The sequence below is a fragment of the Haemaphysalis longicornis genome, unplaced genomic scaffold (genome assembly GCF_048455015.1).
Source record: "Haemaphysalis longicornis isolate Haplotype H1 unplaced genomic scaffold, Haemaphysalis longicornis Haplotype H1 scaffold_1, whole genome shotgun sequence".
NCBI lineage: Eukaryota > Metazoa > Arthropoda > Arachnida > Ixodida > Ixodidae > Haemaphysalis > Haemaphysalis longicornis.
The window spans coordinates 234,314,042-234,335,160 of NW_027526203.1; the positions used below are offsets into that span (position 1 = coordinate 234,314,042).

The 21,119-nt window shown below is 47.3% G+C and overlaps 1 protein-coding gene across 4 annotated transcripts in view; it reads left to right on the plus strand.

The window, feature by feature from the left end:
* The window catches only part of Gaba-b-r1 (gamma-aminobutyric acid type B receptor subunit 1), a 78,005-nt gene that overhangs the window by 37,609 nt on the left and 19,277 nt on the right, over nt 1–21,119 (plus strand). For 2 of the 4 annotated variants that reach the window (XM_077674431.1, XM_077674423.1), the window contains exons 10-16: nt 2,723–2,873; nt 6,671–6,803; nt 7,580–7,687; nt 7,776–7,995; nt 12,287–12,414; nt 14,394–14,522; nt 20,076–20,213. In XM_077674431.1, coding sequence (XP_077530557.1) covers nt 2,723–2,873; nt 6,671–6,803; nt 7,580–7,687; nt 7,776–7,995; nt 12,287–12,414; nt 14,394–14,522; nt 20,076–20,213 — 1,007 coding nt within the window. The remainder of the gene's footprint in view (nt 1–2,722; nt 2,874–6,670; nt 6,804–7,579; nt 7,688–7,775; nt 7,996–12,286; nt 12,415–14,393; nt 14,523–20,075; nt 20,214–21,119) is intronic. The other 2 variants (XM_077674450.1, XM_077674441.1) reach the window with 1 other exon arrangement.

Here is a 21,119-nt window from a genome sequence, read left to right on the forward strand (position 1 = left end):
AACAACACGCACACACAAAAAACCTTCAATATGAGTTCCGTGAAGGGCGTGTCATGCCTAATATAAATGCATAAAAAAGTTAGGGTTAAAATTGGCCCAAGTGCATGATAGTGCATGGTCAGGTTGGACCATGTTGAAGAACGTCCAGGGAAGCAAAGGAGGAGGCCGTCGTCTAGGAAAATGCGATATATTCACACAATGTACAGGGAACCGTCTAAAAAGCGCACATCTCGCCGCCTCGCCTAGGCGTCTTCGTCTTCTTCCTATGCGTCTGTTGTGCGCGGTGCTTGCATCGTCTTCATCGTCATTGAAAGTTCCAACATTCTCCCGCCTGGAGGCTTTGGGAGTGCAGCAGTGTCAATGCCCTCTGGTCAAATAAGCTTTATCTTGGTATCTAGCCGTGCATCGTTTTAACAGCAGAATTTGTTTAAGCTTGAGCTTGCCCCACTGGTGTTAGCAAAAAAAAAGTACCAAGAAAAAAAAGCTCCTTCGGCGTGAGCCGCCTGGCATGACCTTCACGCAGCTGCATAGGTGGAGCCAAGCCTGGCCTAGCTATGACTTCATCGCGTGCGCCGGCACCGCTCGACCTTCGAGAACTCTGCCCTGCGTTCATGGGGCGATCTCTCGCGTGCTGTTCTCCTCGCCAGCTCACGTGCCTTCGTGCCTGAAGTGGGGAGCACAGACGCCTAGTTCGCGAAGCGGGTTGCCGCCATTTCTGGCCAGTTCTATGTGGACCGCGTGCTAATGCGGTCCACTTTGGGAGATATTTAAAGGACTGCGGGCAAAATGATCCGGGCCTGCCAGTCATAGAGAAATTTCAGCGGCAAGTGTGAAAATCTTTGGGAGGTGCAACAGACTGATGAAGGGAGAGATATGGTGAAGGAAGAAGAGCGTCACTCCCAAAAAAGAGGAAGCACGGTGCGAAAGCCGTTGTATCCGTACTGGCACAAATATCGCGCCAGTGAAGTGGCGACAAAATGCCAGCGAGTTGCAGGAGATCTGGAATTAAGAGCTCAGGTACATTGTACTTACTTCAATGACCAAGTATTCGTTGCTCTTTGGGGGGCTAATGATGAAATTACGCAGAGAACTTGACCGAGTCTTGAAGCATAACCACACCTAAACTGAGGTGAACTAAGAATAAGCTAAGGGCCGCCAGCTCTGCTGTTTCTCCAGCCTTGCACCACTAGTGCAAGCTGCGGCAATTTCTTCCTACGTCCCAAATAGAAAAAAAAAAAAAAAAAGGAACGTTGCGTCAGTACGCAGCTTGGATTTCTTATCTAGAGAGTGTTGACCAGGGCAGCTTGAACTTGTCCGCATCATGAGGATGTGAAAAGAGAAGAGAGAAGCACCAGTGCGGAGTTGGCCCAGGGGGGAAGAGACAAGAGGCCCTCCCTGAAAGCATGTTCCTCTTGTCGTTTGGCCGCATGTCACCGGAGCAGTGCGGGGAAGCCCGGCGCCGCCAGCGGAGAAGCCTGTGCTTGTTTTTGAACTTCGAAATACTTTGAAAATTGATTAGTAACTTTCTAATAGTACTATGCAATTCAAAGCCGAATCAAATATTGCTTTATTCGCTTTGATATTTGAAGGTTTTGAATATTCGCGCATTGCTATGGGACACATCATTGGCTCACGTTGTATGGCCCTTGGGCTTCTTCTGGGCCCAAGGGAAGAGGGGGAAACCGGGAGTTCTGACAAGCATCACTAAGCGTAATTTTGCACGTCACAAGGTTTGAAAGTGAACTAGTTGGTGTTGTTTCATCCATGTAGTGCCACTGAAACTACATAACAAGCTTACTGGCAGCAGGTGCACCATAAAGATACAAGTTTCACTTGTGTGCTTCAGTTTCTAGCTCACGTGCCTTTCTGTTAACATATTTGAGCAGTTAACTTATTTGAGCAATTAACTGGCCAAAACTTTGTGGCACAGGTAGACTTATTTTGCTTGTGCTGCTACTTCTAGGAAGCTGGCAGTTTATATAGGAATTTTTTGCAAGTTTAATTGGTACAGGAGGTCGCAAAAAACTAAGTGTTAGGTGTCAACTGGCTTTGTCACAAAACCAACTCATTAAAAGCACTTTCAAAAGTGGCCACAGAATCTTGCATCCAATTTTGGTACCGTACAACTTGTCAATTGAAATGAAACGTTGCATTGAAATGTAGAACAGTCAGTGTATATTAAGCATGGCTGCTCTCACTGGGGGCTATGCTTGACTAATCATTGTGGCAAAATGCCCTGCACCTTTTTCCGAGTGCAGGAGGATGTTATGTCTTCGGCATTTCACCGGTTGCTTTTTAGGATGGCGAGGAAAGGGGATGTGCGCGTGCAATTTGATTGGGCCTTGTTTTTTGTGAACTTAATTTGATTTTTGATTGAAAGAGCATTTAGACACCTAATAAAATCAGCATAATCGGTAGAAGTGAAAAATTATATCGTAATACAATGTAAAACTGAGTCTTCAATTGATTTCGGCACGTTAATTTTTTTTTTCCCTCTTGTATAGTGAATCTTATATATTATTGCCACCATTGCCAGCATTGGCTTGAACAGTCCAAAAGCTATATCAGGCAACCCACTGAGAACTACATTGTGGAATGCTCTGTAGTGCTCCCATTAGTACCACTTGGATGGAAGCTTTTAGCGGACCAGCATAATGGTCCTGTGTGGGAAATAGAGTGGTGCCAGCAGGCTCCCCCTCCCTCCACCATGTCCACGGTGCAGATGGCAAGCCACCCCAGGACCGGACAATCATAGTTCGGGTCCACCGCAAAGTATCACTGAGCCTCTTCTTGGGCATGTGTGCGGTGGCCTTCATAGGCGTCGTCTGGGCTGTCGGCCTGCTCATATTCAACTGGATATTCAGGCACTCGAGGTGAGACCAGGGCAAAAAGCATGAGCCCCCACTTACCATCTCTCGTTTCACGGCTTGCTTTTGTGGAACTAAGTGGGCAAAAGCAGTGTCTTGCATCGTCTGTTTTAGTCTTAGCCTTCCTTTCCTTTCTTGTGTGTAGTTTGGTCAGAATGGAAACTGTTATGTGCACAGTTTGGTGCACCCTAATACTTTGCCCGTCCTTCCCACCACTTTGTTTGCCCCCCCCCCCCCCCCCCTTCCCGTAAGCCAATTTGGTCAGGAGCCAAAGTGTTTCTGGTTTTTTTTTACATTCACCAGTCGATTCTTGCATGGACTCCGGAGGATGTTGCTTCTTGCATGTACAGTCAACTTTCATTATTCCAGGCCTAGCCATTCTCGGCATTTATACCTATAACTAGGGTGACCAGACGTTCTGTTTTGGCTGGGACAGTCCCGTTTATGTAGTCCACTTCTGCGACCTGTCTTTTTCTCCCAATAAATAATCATGTCTCGTTATTGCAGGAGTGCATAGTTTCAAAATTGACGCGAAGTGAGTTGAAAGGAACTGACACTGTGCCGACTCGCTACAAGTATATTTTACATATATACTTATAAATACTCGTAACAATGCTTGTAACAATACTTTAAAATATTTACCAAAAGAGTAAAATTTACATCTGTTCTGGCCCACAAACGCTTTTTCTCTCGCGAAGACGCGCGTGTAGAAATATTTTTTTAGTTGCTAGATATAGCACACATGTAGAATCTTAATTGGCAACAGTGCACTTTTCTTTTTAAAAAAATTGGCAAAAAAAACGTACTTGCGTGTTCAACAAGGGTCTTCGCAATAAGCGAAGACCCTTTTTCTCTTGTGCACGGACGCCGTAGCGTCATCAGCCAGCTCGTCAGCACTCAGAAGCACAAAAATGCGGAGAAGGCCATGCAGGGTCATGAGTGCCAGCCTTTCATCATTTTTCATTCAAAACACTCATGGGGACAAAGTGGCTGCTGTGGAAGTGTTGTTTGCCTACCGCACCGTCAGACACAAGCAGACATTTCGGTTTAATGACTGTATTTCGCAATTAAATTGAAGTCTCTCCCAACCTAAGTACTCAAGTGCACGTACTAAGTGCGAAGCTATAATCTGCAATGTCTTGGTGCCATCGTTGTTGGAAGAAGTGGCAGCAAGTCTGAACGCCTGTGCGTACGCAACGCTGAGTGTGGATGCCTCGAACAGAAAAGAGCAACAAATGTTTCCTGTGCTGATGAGGTTCTTCAATCCAGCAAGCGGAGTACAAACAAAAGGGATGGAGTTCTCTTCTCTCAGGGGTGAAACATTTGATTGCGGGCCTTTGCGCAGGCAACCTGAACACATACTTCAGAGGCGCCAAGCGATTGGGGCAGAATAATGTGTGGCAAAAGCTGCAGAGAGCTCTGGGTGGGAATGTTGTTGGCATTGGCTGTGGTGCCCACATCTTCCGCAACTGCCTTCAGTCAAGGGTGGATTGCTTGCCATTCGACGTGGAAGGCCTTTCCGCAAAGGTTTACAAGTACTTCCACGTGTACACTGTAAGAGTGGAGGAACACGAGAAGTTCTGTGCGTTTGCTGGAATAGAGTATGCTGAAATTCTGGAACGTGGAAACACTTGGTTCAGCACTTGAGTGAATTCTGAAAATATTTAAAGGTCTGCGCTCCTATTTTCTCTCACAGAAAAAGTTCCCGGCAGCGTTGAAAGCACATTTCGAACATCCATGCACTCAGCTGTGGCTTCTACTTGCTAAGATTCAGACAGACATGTTCCAAAAAACAGTGGCCTTACTGGAAAAAAAAATTCATATCTCTGCAACAGAAACAGCCTTGCACATAGCCACTCTAAGAGATGTGCTTGCGGCCAGGAAACAAAGGCTGTTTGTAACAATGGATGTGAAACGTCACCTTTAAGAGCTTGTTGAGGCTGGTAGCATCAAAGGAAAGATTTCATGAAAGTGGTGTGTGGCTTCTGTGGAACCTGCATAGAATATCTTGACAACTAGCAAGATAGCTATGAAGCTACTGCAAACTTAAATTGGGTACCACTGTGAGAAAGGCAAGAATGGCTGGAAATTAAGTGCAGCCTTGAAGAATTTCTGTCATTTCTTGAGCTTAAAAGAAACGACGACTTTGAAGAGGCATTATTTCACCAGTGGGCCCTTGTTAAGCAAAAAATTGAAAAGAAACCAGAAGGTTGGAACTCTTCAGGTATTTCGGTCTCTCATAGATGGGTGTAAGTATTTAGAGGTGAAAACAGAGGATGTATGTTGTGCTGAGATTTCCCATGCCCCTGTGTTTTCCTAGAACCACTGGAGCGCGTTTTTTTCCATTGTAAACTCATGTGGACATCCAAGCAGTCTCGTCTTCTGCTGTCAACTTTCTGTAAAGTGGGAAAACTTTTATAACTGAGTCTTGCAGGATAAAGTCCTGCTTAAAAAAAAAACTCCATCGTCGCCAAATACATTAGCGAATAACCCAAAGCTGATCTTTGAAATGAATGCAAATAATTGAACTGCTAGTGGGATTGTTCCCTAGGCCTGAGTGAGGGCCTAGTGCAAAATATAACATCTTAGAAACGAGCATTTTCAACCTCCAGGAATAGGGTCATCCTAAATATAACAAACGGCTCTTTAACTGGTTTTGTTTGGCTCACGTGTATTGTAAAGGTAGCAAAATTTGGTTATGGAGGACATGCATTGTAATGGTACTAACATTTGGTTACTGAGGACCTGTTTTGACAGAGAATGTAATACAGCAGACTAAGCTTCAGCAGACTAAACTTGTCTTGACAGTATTGTGTGTACAGGCATTCATTTTTGCTCTTATTTGTTCAGAACGTTTTTAAAAGCGTTGGCTGGCTCGTTCGATTGCTTCGGTTATTCTCCCCCCCCCCCATGGGGCGTCCTTGTTGTAGTAAAGCTTACTCAATTCAGTTTCCCCACGTGCGCTGCTCGTGCACCATCTGTTGGGGCAGCTGGTGCATTTTTCTTTGTTTTGTTTTTGTTCTGCTTGGAGCAGATCAAGCCGACACTTTTGTTCTTGTGTTTGCTCGCATCTCGCCTTACTTTGATGCCATTTTTAACCTGTTGGCAAATTTTGTTTTTCATTTGCTATTGTAAAAATAAATCCAATGTGTATTCCCAATCCAGAGAATGCTAGTACCTACTCATGGGTATGTCTTTATGCTTTGCCTTAAGCATGCCTGAGGTTTCCTTTGCACCGAGCAATGTTGACATGTATGAGCCGTGCCAGCAGTTTGAGTAGTGTGGAATGGCTTTGTCTATGTATGCTGTGTGCGTTCAGGCATTTTTTCACCTGTTGTTTATTCTTTGAGATGTCGGCCACAGTGGCGGATTTTTGGCTTACCAAGTTAACTAAATGCTTTCGCATTGAAAAAGCACCCTGGCCAGTGGGCTGGCAGACAGGGCAAAGCCAGGTTCCCTTGCAGAGGTCGTGGATTCTGTGCCGTATTCAGAAAACTTATCCTTTTTTTTTTTTCTTCTTTTGTTTGTGTTTTTTTTTTTTTTTCGCACCTGCCACAGTGCTTTTTTAATCAAGTGTGCTTAATTTGAATGCTAGGCGTCTAAGTGGTGTAACAGTCAGTTTCGAGGTATAGACTTCTTTAGACAAGATTGGCCCCCCCCCCCCTCAGGAATTTCGCTGCAGTTTGCCCCCAAATGGCTATCACCTGTGCACGCTGTACATGTGAGAGAATGTTACAGTCGTGGTGGGGCCAGCGTGGCCTGCACACTGGGTGGCAAGTGCAGCGTCGGCTGTGCGTGTGCAGGTACATTCAGCTGTCGCACCCCATGTGCAACAACATCATGCTGATCGGCATCATCTTGTGCCTGGTGTGCGTCTGCCTGCTGGGCCTGGACGGGCAGTTTGTCAGCGAGTTTAGATATGCACACATCTGCCAGGTATGTTGGCTGCTGCAGTGGCTTGGCCTAGCTGTTCGCTTCACAATCCACGGTTGATGCCACAAATAGTCTCATTAGCACTCAAGGGCATGGGCATGCCTCTGCTTGCATGAAACTCGAGTAACCCAAGCTAGTTCAGTCCCCTAGCGTCAGCTTCTTCCATAGAATCGACGTTACAGTTTGGCAGAAAGGCAAAATATCTGTGCACAGGATCTTGTAAGATGTTCAGTGTGCCCAGGTGGCCTAAATTAATCCATAGCCTTCTACTATGGCACACATCACAGCCCCAGATGTTGCTTTGCCATATAAAATCCCAGCTTGAACTGAATAAATGCAAAATGTGCCTTTGAGCCAGACAGCTATAGTTTACGTGTTCCTTTTCATCTTGGTCTCAAGTTTTGCGCAGACGTACAGAATGGGCCATTTCATTTAATCATGTGTCCAATACACATATTCCATCATGTGCACTCCGGTTGACTGCCAGCAGCAAGTGCACATGCCTGATAATGTGGTCATTTTTTTCGTGCCCCTTTAATTCTACCCTATCCCTCCCTCCGGTCACCCACCTGTTGAAGTGTTCCCACTGTGTCGCGTGCCCTTTGTGTCGCGTGCCACCCACACGTGCATGGTGATCATTTTGCCAGTAGGCAAGTAGGTATAGGTAGTCGCTAGAAAGCAGAGGAAACAGTGTATCGCAAGTGATAAAAAATGGAACTAAAGTCGCAGTGAGTTGTCAAGAATCTAGTTCTATTTTTTAAACTTCCCTCTCGTTGCAGGCTCGCTCGTGGTTTCTGGCCATCGGGTTCACGCTGTCGTTTGGTGCCATGTTCTCCAAGATATGGCGTGTGCACCGCCTTACGACAAAGTCCAAGTCCGAAAGCAAGGCAAGTTTTTCTTCTTTTTTCCCTAGACGTTTTCCCCATTGCCGACCTGGCCCGCAACAGCCCCCCGAACGGCGTGCAAACGGTGCAGGGCCTGTCGTTCCAGCGGGTGGAGAGCTGGAAGCTGTACGGCATGGTGGGCGGCCTGGTGCTGGTGGACGCGGTGATCCTGAGCGCCTGGCAGCTGGTGGACCCCATGCAGCGCCACCTCGAGGTCTTCCCCCTCGAGCCACCTGCCCTCTCCGACGAGGACATCCGCATTGAGCCCGCCCTCGAGCACTGCGAGTCCCGCAACCACGCCATCTGGCTCGGTACGACGCCAGCTTCCTTCTTCCTTTCCACGGCCCGTACTGCTCGAGCATTTCGGGAACAACAGTGCAAATTCGTGATGCCCTTCCCTAAAAAGGCTCTCGTCTGTGCCTAGGTCTGGCAGCCAGTAGACAATGGCTGTCTCACAGGGTGGGTGGTGTCGTCTCTTGGCATGGGCATGAATCCTACTAGTATGCGATAGCTTGTGGAGCGTCTGGCCAAATGTTACAGGTGCCAATAGGGGCAACCACCTGCTTCGCGAGACAGCGATTGTCAGCGGTTCATCAAAGCTTGCACAAGCAACAGACAAGGTGCATATCGTTGCGAACGTGGTAGTAACAAAAGAGTGAGAAGTAAGATCTCTGTAAAATTTAAGTGCAAAGAAGCCAGCAGTTTAGGTAAGGTAGATTCTTTTGTGCAGTTAATAAGTATGAAATTGTCTACACAGAATGCACCCACGTGACGCTAATGCCTCTGTTTTAAGTGCACCTTATGAGTGTTTCTGACAGCAATGTTTTTGTTTGGGAGCATAGAATCCCTGCTGCCAGAAGCTGCAAATTTACCTTCTCAGTTACTTTCCTTTGCAATGTTCTCTGTACTTTGCTATTAACTTTGCTGTATTTAGGTTTTCCACACCACAAAAATTGAGGAGGCATTAGGGCATTAAGAAAATACAGTCAAACCTGGTTATAGCGAACTGGAGTATGCACTGCGATTAGTTCGATATATCCAACAGTTTGATATAGCTGAACCTGTCTATAACGAATTTGTTGTTACGAGTTCACAATACTTTGTGCTAGCTGTGAAGACAGCTAGCACAAAGACTGACATTTGGGTCACTTGGTATCATTTAATAGGGACAGATTACTACAATGTAATAGGTACAGGAAAAAAAGAAACAGGTAGTCAAGTGCTTTGCCTGTCAAGAATGACACTTAACAGCAAAACATCGCATACCTTTTAGGGGCACCAAATTGTAAGAACTAGTTGACCTATACGTTAGATGAGAGTGTTGTGAATACAAATATGCCATTCACAGCAGCACCAGTTCCTTAGCAATGCAGAAAATGTCGAAGAAGTGAAAACGGGGATTGACGCCCTATACACTTTCCCACACCACATTTTGCGACATCATGAGTCGCAAATGCATGGTGAAAGGGTATTGGTGGAACTGGTCAAAGCAAATTCTGAAACAAACGCATAGTCAGAGGCATGCAGACGTGAAATAAATGTGTGTGGGAACTCTTGCAGGCGTGTGCTTTTTAAAACCTCAGCTAGCAAACATTATATAACATAGGATGCCTCACCGCAGGCGAGAAATTTGTTTTCAGTTTCAATTTTGTTTAAATGTTTTGCCTTGCGGTGCAAGCACAGTCAAAGGTGCATGCGGTTGAACACAAGAGACCACCGTACCTACTTACTACTAGCTCATATACTATACGTATATACTACAGCCAGCGGCAAAAGTCGGTGATTATTAGCACGGTCAGCTACACTGCTCGGATATGGATGCAGCAGACTGCATTGCTGGCCCATTGTGCATGTACAGGTTCGTGCAGAAGTAAACGGAGCACAGGGGGAGCGGTGACCAAAGTGCATTGCGGTGCCGCCTAGAAATGTTGATGGGAAGCAACAAGCAATGTTCTGGGGATGCGTGCGCACCGGCCCTGCCACCCTACCTGATAATGCTTAATCATCGCTTTGCTGGCGTTTCTGACTGCGCCTGCCAGTTTTCACTTCGATATCTGCTATTGCAGTCGCGGGAAGGGGGGCTTCCCTTGCGACCGGTCAGGACAGAATCTCTCAGCAGAGTCCCCCAGGCGGAACGCTCCCGCGGGCTGTTCATCGGCTTGGGGGAGAGGAGGTTTCCTCCGGCAGTTGAGGAGAGGGTGGCGGGAGAGAAGGTGACAAACTGGTCCTCCTTCCCCCGCGCCCTCCGCACACATTCACGGCAAGCCGGTTCGGTGCGTTGCTTGGGGTCACGAAGGGGTCATGACTCACGTGACGCGCTGGCTGCCCAAAATGGCGGCTCCCAGCTCGCCAAAACATGTGCAGACGAGGCGTAGGGACACAACGATCCCCACAAGTCATACATGCCAGCCGAGCAATGATTAAGCATTATCAGGTAGGGTGGCAGAGCCAGTGCACACGCACCCCCATCACGCCGCGATTCAATTCAGGTACCTCTCCCGTGTTCCGTTAACTTCTTCACGGACCTGTTACAGTTGAGCTCACTTATAACGATACCATTTATAACAATATATCGGATATAACGCTGAACAACTGTGGCGCCGTCCACTTTTGTATGATTTCTGTGATAAAATAAACCACTTATTTCAGTGCTCCAGTGCCGCGATATCAGATATAACAATTGAATCCGGTTTGTGCACCAAAAATGCGAGCTGCGGTGCATCCCTTCCACCCCTCAGAAAACGAGTCGACTGTGCTGCGTATGAGAAAGCAAGAGGACGAGAGCAGCTTTCCTTCCGAACCCCCCCTCCTGGCGTCACCGCTTTGGCATCGTCCGTGCACCTGCTCGCTCGCGTCGCTCCCTTGGACATTCACTTGTTGTGCCACGTGTGCGCAGTTTTGAATTTGACTTGGTGCCTCTTCAACTTCCTTCATTTTTTCGTGGAAGGGACTTTGGGGACGTCAGGGCTGATGTTTTGGAATTGTCTGAGTGCCTCACCGAAGAGGCGATTGTTGTGCGGATGCATGCTGCGGACAGTGGTGACGGTGGTGACTCTGACGACGCGGTTGTGCAGCCTACTCACATAGTGTCTTCGTAGAAGGCCCAACACATGATACAGTCCCCCAGGGACTTTGTTTCCACCAAAGGCCTTTCACTCAGCTAGGTGAAGCACTGATAAATGCTCTTGAAAAAGATGTGTGCCAGCTTCACATGCAGCAAACAAAGCTGACCAACTATGGCTTCTTTTCTGCAAACAAGTAGTACTACGACCTTGCTTGCATGCGAATAAAACGTTTTGAGCTATGTTTTATCTTTTTTTGTTGCAACCCGCTTAATAACAATTATCGGTTATAACAATGGAATTTCCTAGGCATTGGAATATTGTTTTAATTGGACTAGACAGTATTTTCTACACCTCCTCCCAGGCAGCAGTATCTCACCAGCAAGTTACTCGAGGGCAACATACAGGGTTGGGCTTGATGGCCGACTTTGACTGGACACTACCATACCAAGATGGCGTTGAAAAGACCCTTTCTGATTGGCTTCCAATCTTTGTGACAGAAGTGAAAGCGACTGAGAACAGGCTTTCAGGAAGGTGGCGACGATCGAGGAAAGTTTGGCCTTGGCTCACTCTGAGTGCTTTGTGATATGCTCTTAAATGTTGCAAGAAAATAGACGGGAAACGGCAGAGAGAAATGCCAGCTTTAATTATTTATTTGTCAGCAAACATAGTAGCATTGGCCGTTGAACAAAAGCTGAGAGAGCTACGAAACACGTGATCTTTCAGTTAAAACAAAAACTTATTTAGCCATTCGCATTCTTTTTACCATCGCTGACAGAAGAGGCACATATCCAAGTTGTCAAACTGCAGTGGAACACAAACTAAAAAGTGAACCCAAATGTTAATTTTTGCCAAAACTGGGCCCAAACTCAAACAGGAACTGAACCCCCCAATAACAAATGCTATCACCAATTTCTGATGAAATGGTTCAGGCAGCTTGTGTTGATATTCTTTGCTCACTTGTTGCATTCTGTGCACCTCGACAACATCGTCATCATCATCATCACTCATGGAGCTGAACTCGGCTTCTTGTGGATCTCTTGACTCACCACTAATTTTTGCATCAGTTGTGATGATTGCATTGAACCTGAATAACTGCACGTTGTGAGTGAAGTGTCTGTGGCTGTGGCCAGTGCATTGGCTTCCCTTCTTGGTGGTAATGACAACCTTTTAAAAAGTTCAGAAGCTCAGCATTTTTCAGTACAAGCTTGTTTTAGAATCTACAGGTATTTTTGGCCTCTTATAGAGATGCCTATATATACCCTAACGCAAAGTTGCGGTTCTTTATAGTCAGATTAGGAGTTTAGGCTGAATGCGACAAAACACAGCATGATTTATTTCTGCTCCCCTCAGAAAGCTCCATGGTTGCAAATGGTATTGCGCATTCAACTGTCACGGTTGCTTCATGGGCTTAATTAAGCAAAAGTATGTTGACGAGGTGATCGAAGGTAGATCAAAGGGTGCCTTTTTATGTGTTGACATCTCGCGCTGCAATGCAGGCTAATCGTCTTCCCCTGCCCCCCTTCTCCACTTCTTGCAGGCGTGATGTACAGCTACAAGGGCTTGCTGCTCATATTTGGCATCTTTCTCGCGTATGAGACGCGGAGTGTCAAAATCAAGCAGCTCAACGACTCTCGCCTCGTCGGCATGAGCATATACAATGTTGTGGTAAGCATTTGCTCCGGACAAGCTCTCTAAATGGGTGTCACCCTAGGGAAGTGTGTTTTTATCGAAGAAAAGTTGGTGGAGTGATCACAATGAGCGATCAGACACACAGCGCCTCGTGATTCCACGCTGAGCACTTCGTTCGCACTCCCGCAAAATATCAGTTGGCCAAAGAAGTTACAAGTGCAGTGCAAACGCCCTCTTGTCATTGCTGGAGAAAATATGAGACCACCCCCGAGTATCGCGCCGAAGCCTAGAAATAGAAAAACCTAGCAAAACCAAACCCGGAAGAAGCTAGGCCGACCCCAAGCTCCGCTGTTTCTCTAGCCTCACACCACTAGTGCAAGCTGTGCCAGTTTTTCTTTCTTTTTTTTAATGCCCAAAAGTTGTGCACCCTTTTGTACGCCGAGAAAGTTCAGTATATGTATGTGCTCTGTTTTTGAAGTGAGGCACTGTGCACTGACTGAACTGATCTTGAAATCTGTGTTCTTATCTGAACTCTCTTTTTCTTTCATTGTTTCTTTCCCTGACTACGCTCATGTGATTCTGTTCGGGAGTGCATTAGCATTCTCTTGAAGTTTGTGGTCTCTCTGCCTCACAATATGCATAACCCTAGCATTGCACAAGGCAGGCATTCATGCACACTGCGAGGAACCACCGTGGGTTTGAGCTAGTTGAGCACGCTCACGAAACTGAAACGCCGTCGCGCCAAATCAACACCACCTCTGTTGGGCAGGTGGAGAAAGGGGGCAACAAAGGAATATGCCCAGGGTACGGAGGGAAGACGTTTATTTTACATTAACGTCCCGGTTACATAATTTACAGTACAAGTACGCACTTCCCTTGAGGTGAAAGGGGTGATGGGGTTCGTTGGCGCAAAGCCAGTAGACTCTTCGGTCAGGGCAAATTCCGGGGTGCGCGCACGTGGTGCGCGCGCGCATTGCTGTGCTGGCCAGATCAGCTCGCAGCAGCGACGGAGACGGGGCCCATTCGCTCACAGGCGCGTACTGCACGACGTGATCGTCGAGTGGTAGGTGCGGCCTTACTATATGCAAGCGTAGGGGCAACAGGAGCAGCCTTAGGCACGGGCCGCAGCCGGAAGGGCTGGTGGGCTTTCGCCGGCGCCGCAGAGTTGCAGCCGGCTGGTAAAGAAAGTGTCACATACCTTCGGCCAACGCCTTCAGCGTCCTGGAAGCGTCCCCCCGAACGGACCCCCGCGCAGGGCGTGCGTTCGCATCCCAGCGAGAGTGGGGTTCGGGAATCGTTCAAACGGGCCAATGAGGTGAGGTTAGCTCCAACACCAGGGCGGAGCGCCCGCTGCATGACAGTGTTTTATCACCGCAACGGTCGCTGCAGCCTTCACCTCGGGCAGGAGTTTGAGAAGACAGCTCGGCTCTACACAGTGGTGCCGAGATGAGGCAGCATTTCAGGGAGAGAGAGGGGAGAAGCGCCGCGCAACGGCACAAACCTAGCGATCGCGCAATGGCTCGGGCGCCAGGATCCCCACAAGTTTGATAGGTAAAAGTTGCCAATCTCCCATGAGTTTTAGTTATTGCACTGATTTAACCTTTCTGTACCAATGCTGTGCAGTGTAACATCATTTATCTCTCTCTGGATCTGAAAGAATCGTTGTTTGTAACCTTTTATCGATAGTCTGTCAATCTATTTGTGTGAGATATAATTAATTCCAATCCTTTAACAAAACAGCGCGAAGCACGGGACAAAGGGAAGACGAAGACTAAGGGAAGACGAAGACTACACAAGCGCTGTGTAGTCTTCGTCTTCCCTTTGTCCCGTGCTTCGCGCTGTTTTGTTAAAGTTATGTACCAACTTGCCCAACTACAAACCCTGCTGCAATTCCAATCCTGTTTTGCCAGTGCTTTTGCCAAAGGTGGCATGCGTTGATGCTTGCTTGTGTTTGGCTTGCACCCACCTTTCCCTGCGAAGCGTGCGTGTAAAAGCAGTGCCTGCTGCCGCCGCAGGTGCTGTGCCTGATCACGGCGCCAGTGACCCTGGTGATTGGCAGCCAGCAGGATGCCACCTTTGCGTTTGTGGCCCTGGCCATCATCTTCTGCAGTTTTCTCTCCATGGCACTCATCTTTGTACCCAAGGTACGCACTACTGCTCCCGCTATTGCGTCCATTAAAAGCAGTTAAACACGCCACATGTGACTGTTCTGGGTGCTTTTCGTTTGAGTTCATGCCTAGCTGGCATCATGCTTGAATAGGTATCTTCACAAGTGCACAAGCCCGAACCAATTTAAATTTAGTTCTTCACATTCCCCTTTTGCTCAAGCAGGAACGTTTCATGTTGATAACTCAGTACTGCCTGGCAATTTGCTGTATTTTGTTTTGCCTCATCCTTTCTCTTTACAACAAAAATGGTTGGGGGGTGGGGGTGGCAATGAAAGGGAGGGGTGCAATTCCAGCAAAGCACATAGGATAGGGCTTTAGATGTGGTCAACTTAAAAGAAACAAACGTCTGAAGGTACATGTCCCTGCCATTTTCCAGTTCCAGCGCCCCTGACTCTGAGTTACTTAGTACATAAGTGTGGCATATTCGTAGTGGTATTCCTTCCACTGCTTTAGTGAGCTACCTAGTTCACCCTAATGATGCTATGAATGAGCAGGAGTACACAACTTGCGGAGGCTACAGTGGTTGTCTATGGGCTAAAATCTTCCCCAGTTGGATCACAAGCCATGGTGGCCATGTGCCTCGTGGAGGCAAAAGACGCCAAGGTGGTCAGAATTACATGTTCGACGGGGAGAAGCAAGGCAGTTAGAGCACACGGATAGGAAACAGTACAAGTGCTTGTGCACAGCGGAACCGTTTAACGGAAAATATAGATGCACAGCATCAGGCAGCATGGTACCGGCATTAGGAAGGGGAAGGAAAAACCTTACAAAGAATGCAAAAATGAACAGCAAAACTGAAGCGAAGGCCTTGTCAAAAGGCCTTGTCAAATAAATTGACCAGTGGTGCACAGTCAGCGAGGCGCAAAACAAGGTGCACAGATCAGCTTGTTTTGTCAAGAAAAGCAACCTCAGCATCTTTAAGAGTAATTAAACTCTTATACATGTGGTGGTGAAAAACGCTTATTTCAGTCGAAATGAAGGAAAAGAAAAGAGAAGTGGGTGGCATCTTCACATTCAAGAAGGCCGCGGGGCCATGCTCGGGCCCAATTTTTTTCACACTGTGAGCTGGTCAGCCTGCTATCCCACTGCACTTGGAAAGGGGAAGAGGTAGGCAGTGTAAGCAGTGAGGGTGTTCCCACGCGAGCTGAGATGTGAAGCCCGGGACGTCGCGAGTGGGGCAATTACAGGGTCTTGTCGTATGGGATAGGTGTAGAGGATGGGAGTAGTATTATAGAAGGTACAGATTTGGAGAAGCATATTCTTTGTGTTTTGGGATTTTGGCTAGTCCTGACAGGATCCCATAATGTAACACCAACACTGCATTCCCCTGCTATCTTCTCTTCCTCTTTTTTTTTTTTTTAGCTTACTATGTTATGTAGGGCTCTACAAAGTGTTTTTAGATTTTATTCTTCCCCAGGTGTGGGGAGACCACAGATACATTATCAAGAAAATCCAAAGCTTCTAGGCAGCTGTTTTCCATAGAGTTACCGAATTTACTCGAATCTAGGCCGGCCTCGATTCTAGGCAGACCCCTGAAATACAGAAGGTCAGAAAATTAAAAAAAACTTGCCTCAAATGTAAGCCGAATGAAAAAACGCACTGGACCGAGGCTAGAACATGCACTTTATTTTTTGCGGTGCTTGTCGTAGCATGTTCAATGCTCACCCGCAGGCTGAACCCGAACCGCGAACCGCCTTATCAAACGAGCAACCCAGCCCCAGCTGGCCTTGAACTAAGCCCGCACGACGCCTCGAGTGTTTGCGATCTCCCTCGCCTTTGCCTGTATTAGTACCGTATTTACACGATGGTAAGTCGACTGGAATGTAGGTCGACCCCACCCCCCCGCCCAAGATTGCATCTCTCAAAAAAAAAAAAAAAAAGGCAGGCACAGAAAGCAGCCCGTTTGAACGCTGCTTTGAACGAGCACCAAGAGAGTTCTTCGGGCCCAGGGCACTTATGACAGATGGGACAATTTAGCACAACATGGAAGTGACACAAGCACGCGGCAATGCGGCCGCCTAGAAAATCGTATCACAAAAAGAAGCTCTTCCTTCAACTACCAATACCCCCCATACGGTGGCTCTTCCATCAATGATCAGTGCTTCCACAAGAGCCATACGCTCGTAGAGCGCGCAGTAGATGTTAAAAAGAAAAGCTTTTGTATAAGCATGCAGAATAACCATGCATTGTGAGTTGAGCGGGGAACATTATTCCAAATCATGAGAGCACCTTCACTGCGAGATGACAACCATCAAAGCTACTGGTTGATTGGTTGTAGGGTTTAACGCGCTGACGCAACGCAGGCGATGAGGCGCGCCGTAGTGGAGGGCTCCGGATTAATTTTGACCACCTGGGGATCTTTAACGTGCGCCGAAATCTCGTACACACGGGCATTTTTGCTTTTCGCCTCCATCAGAAAAGCGACCGCCGCGGCCGGGAATCGAACCCGCGACCTTGTGCTCAGCAGCGCAACGCCTTAGCCACTGAGCCACCGCGGCGGGTATCAAAGCTACTGGCAGCAGCCACTGCCGCGTGATATCAAAACAAACAACGTGGCAGCTGACAAGCGGCCGCTCGCGATTTCCCTTGATTCGTGAGTACGTTACTCACATTCAAAAAGCGTTTTGTTCGTCTCTAATAAACAAAATGAGTATTACCGAATCCCCTGAATCAATGCACGGCGCTGACGTAGGCACAATCATGTCACGTTCGGTGCACTTCCGGACGTGCTAGTGGAAGGTTTGCCGCTCTAGTTACAGTGGACAAAGGGCACAGATCGGGAACGCCAACTTTCAAAGTAGGCATCACCTTTATTGACGCCAGAATGTATGCAATGGTAAACGCTACGCTTCGACCGTAACCATAGAAACGAGGGTGTTGCGCGTTCTCCAGCGCGTAGCACCCCTGATTTCTCATTTCTCTTGCTGTTACAAGCGGCACAAAGTTCAATTTTGATTCTAAGTCAACCCCCCAACACTGGATTGTCAAACTTCAAAAAAAAAAAGGTCGACCTACAATCGTGTAAATACAGTACCTCCGTCGTCACAGGCATTCCACCCTCTCTTTGCTGCTGGATAAAGTCAACGCTACCTTCTCCACCTCGTGGTGTAGATCATTCTTGCATTCTGTGAAGGCCATTCGCTTGGCGGCGCAGTTGAAAAGTTTGTTCCGCTGCTTCCACCATCAATGCACGTTCTTCTCATTGACTCCGAAGCCGTGCTGTGCTTGGAGGTTTGAAGTTCTCTCAGACTCAAAGACTACCTTCTGCTTGAAAGCAGCAGTGTAGTGGCACCACTTCGTGGGTGCTATTGTGCCGCGAACATGGGCGCTTCTCGAGGTCACACGGCGGCGTTCGCAAGCAAGCACGGAACACTGAGAGCTCGGTTCACAACATATGTTTCACAACATTCAAACAGGCAAAATGGAGCTTGAAAACCATAAAGTTCTGAAAACCCTTTGAAAACCTGCGAGCTGCAAGCCTGTGGCCGTGAGATGGCATTGAGTGTCTAGTGGTGCCAGTAAAGCTGCATCCTCGAATCTAAGCCGACCCCCGACTTTTGCAAACGACTTTTAAAAAAAAAGTATTGGCCTAGATTCGAGTAAATATGGTAGCTGGTAGACATATGGTAGACAGAGGTAAGGCTGTTCATGATTGGAACAGCAGGAAACGCAACAGAAGTTTCTTTAAACCATGTCAGAGTTCCCAGCATGCATAATTATTTGCAGATATGAGAGAAAGGTCCAATATCTGAATGCAGATATCCTTAGCAGCTTCGCAGGTCAACTAACCTGTGCCTCATTCTTTGAATGCCTTTAGAGTGTCAACCAGATCATTTAGAGGGTTTAAATTGCTCACTCACCTAGTGTAATAGGTATTTCACAATCTGACCCCTATAAACTGCAGCAAGCAAGCATTCTGCCTACTGCACTGAGGAAACTATCGCCTAGGATGGGAACAACCCTGGACCCAATAGGTTTTCATTTCTGAATGTATATCTTGTTACCCCATTTGACAAAAGTGGACTTCAAGCAAAATGCCACAAGCTCCAGAAAGCTAGCTAAAGGAATGCCACATCATCTGGCATCGTGTAACTCATGTTGACTCCTGTTCAACGTTCACTCCTTGTGTGCCTTGGTGCATTTTGGAAGTTTATTTGACAATGCCTTTACCTTGTTTTCACACGTTTTATGCGGTTTCTTTTCCCAAACGTGCAGGCTGACTTCGTGTCTATCTCTCCATTTGAATTTAACTGTAAGGCTGTCAGTAAACGCTTGCCCTGTCTTGTGTCCGTGGGCTCCATCATGGAGTTACTTGACATAGGAGTTGCAAAACTCCCCATAGGCTCCATGCATCAAAAAGTGGCCCTACAATTGGTCTACTGTTTTGGATTTTCTGTACAGTGGCGCTGTCTGTTGGTGACAAAATTAATTACACTACGTTCTTCGCCACTGCACCGCTGTGAGGCACGGCCTGACTTTCTGACATGCCGCACTCGATGACTTGGGCGAAAAATGGTATCCACATGCTTACGTAAATTTGTTAAGTCGAAGCCCAATGTGTTCACCATGCAAGAGTTTTGTATGCGTTCAAAGCAAGAGTAGGCAAAAAAAATGCGACCATGTGGTCAGCGAGATTACGGGCCCTTCAGCATACTCTAGGGGCCCTAGCGAGATGCATCGTCATTTGCGCATTGTCATCTGCTGCACATCATCTGCTGTCTTCTGGAGGCAAAAAAGAGTTGAAAATTCGCTTCGACAATTTTATTCGCGCTTGAAAAGATAATTTAGAGTGACAACGGCAAATTTAGTACTTCAGGTCGCACCTATGTTGTGCTGTAGTGGCTGCACAAGCGACCAGTTGGTTGAGGCAGTTGCGCTGACACAAAAACAATTGCAACATAAAAACCAGAGTCAAGAAAGCAATGAATAACTTATGAAAGTACAAAAAACAAGAATTGTGCACCCTTAAAATAAAGCTTAACGTGAAATTGTCAGTTTGCATAATTAGTATGTTTTTTGGATAGTGCATGCAGTGGCTGCAGTAGCGCCACCGTACACACGATCCAAAGTGTGGGGGTTCCAGGTGTGGGCCGTTTTTTGAGGCGGAGTTTCGTTACTGCCTACATCAAAGAGCTGTGATCCGTCATGCGTCTCGGTGTCAAATATGCAAGCATTCTGACTCGCCCAGCTTTCCACCTTACTGTGGTCCAGATTAAGTTAAAGCCCTCTACCATGGTGTGTTCAATTTGAGATTGCGACAGATGAAATTGAGGCTGAGCATTGAGCCCACTGTATGGTTTCCCTTTGTCAGCAAACAAAAAGGCACTTTGGAAAGTGCTTGCTCGCGCCGGGGAAGCACGGGGGTTGAAATACCAAGTGCAGGTTCGTGTAATGGTGCTTCCTGGTGTGCACTTGGGACATCGTTGCCGTGCACTCTGAAATCCCACGTCTCGGTGTCGCTTATCTAGCCAACACCGTTGCTTGAGGAGGCCGCGGCGGAGCCACAGCGGGCCGCTTTGCCCTGTGCAGATCATTGAGCTGGTGCGGCGGCCCCGCGAGCGTGCAGACGTGCGAAGCTTGATGGACACCATCACGAGCAAGGAGGAGGAGGAGCGGCACCAGCGGCTGCTTGCCGAAAACGAGGACCTCAAGAAGCAGATCGCTGAGGTGGGCCTCTGGGAAACCGCCTGAAATGGCGGTGGGGAAAGACAAAAAAGAAGGGGGAACTGCTCGCTTCATTCACATAATGAACTCAACCCCGAATGTGCGTCGATTTTTTAGACTGAGAAAGTGTGTTTATTATGCGAGCAAATACTGCATATTAGTGTTTACATAAGAGGCAGTTTAACCTCCTGTAATCAGTACTACATATAATGTAATGAGACATTGCGGGGCCTCCGACGTGGCATTTGCATTTTCGGGCGCCATGTTGTCTAGGAATTGTTGACGGCATTGGATAATTACATTCATAGTGCTATGCTAGGAGACAGATGCTGAAAAATTAGTGCAAGTGGAAGTGGCTGTTCTGCTCGATTTGCTAGCAGAGCATTATCGGCATGAAAGCACTTACTAGCAGTCTAGGTTTTGTTGCGAGTCACATTCAAGAAAAAATGAACGGCAAATGCAGTATACATAACGGTACAAAATAAAAAAAGGTGGGAAAATGTTTCCAAGTGAGATTTGAAACAGCACCGTCGTGAAGTGCTGTGTGTGGCTGATTCTCCAGATTCCCCGGGCACAACAACGCTGAGGAGTAACATCCCCAGGTTGCATACAGCAAGCTGAAGCCCTACCCCTTTACATTGTGTAATGCTAACGGAGTGAGCTTACCTCGAGTTCACACTAATATACCCGATCACCAGTTACTGCGTTAAGGCATGAAAAGCTATTGCAAATGTGCACTCGTCCCACAAACTGCGAGTTCGCCCTGTGCAGTAAGGTGCTTCTTGTTCCTTGGTCTTGTGCTTGATGATACAAACTTTGGTTGGTTTCTTATTGTCTAAATTAGCCGGGATAGTCCTTATCATGCACGTAACTTCCCGCATGTATGTTTTCTAGAAGCGTACCAGTTTC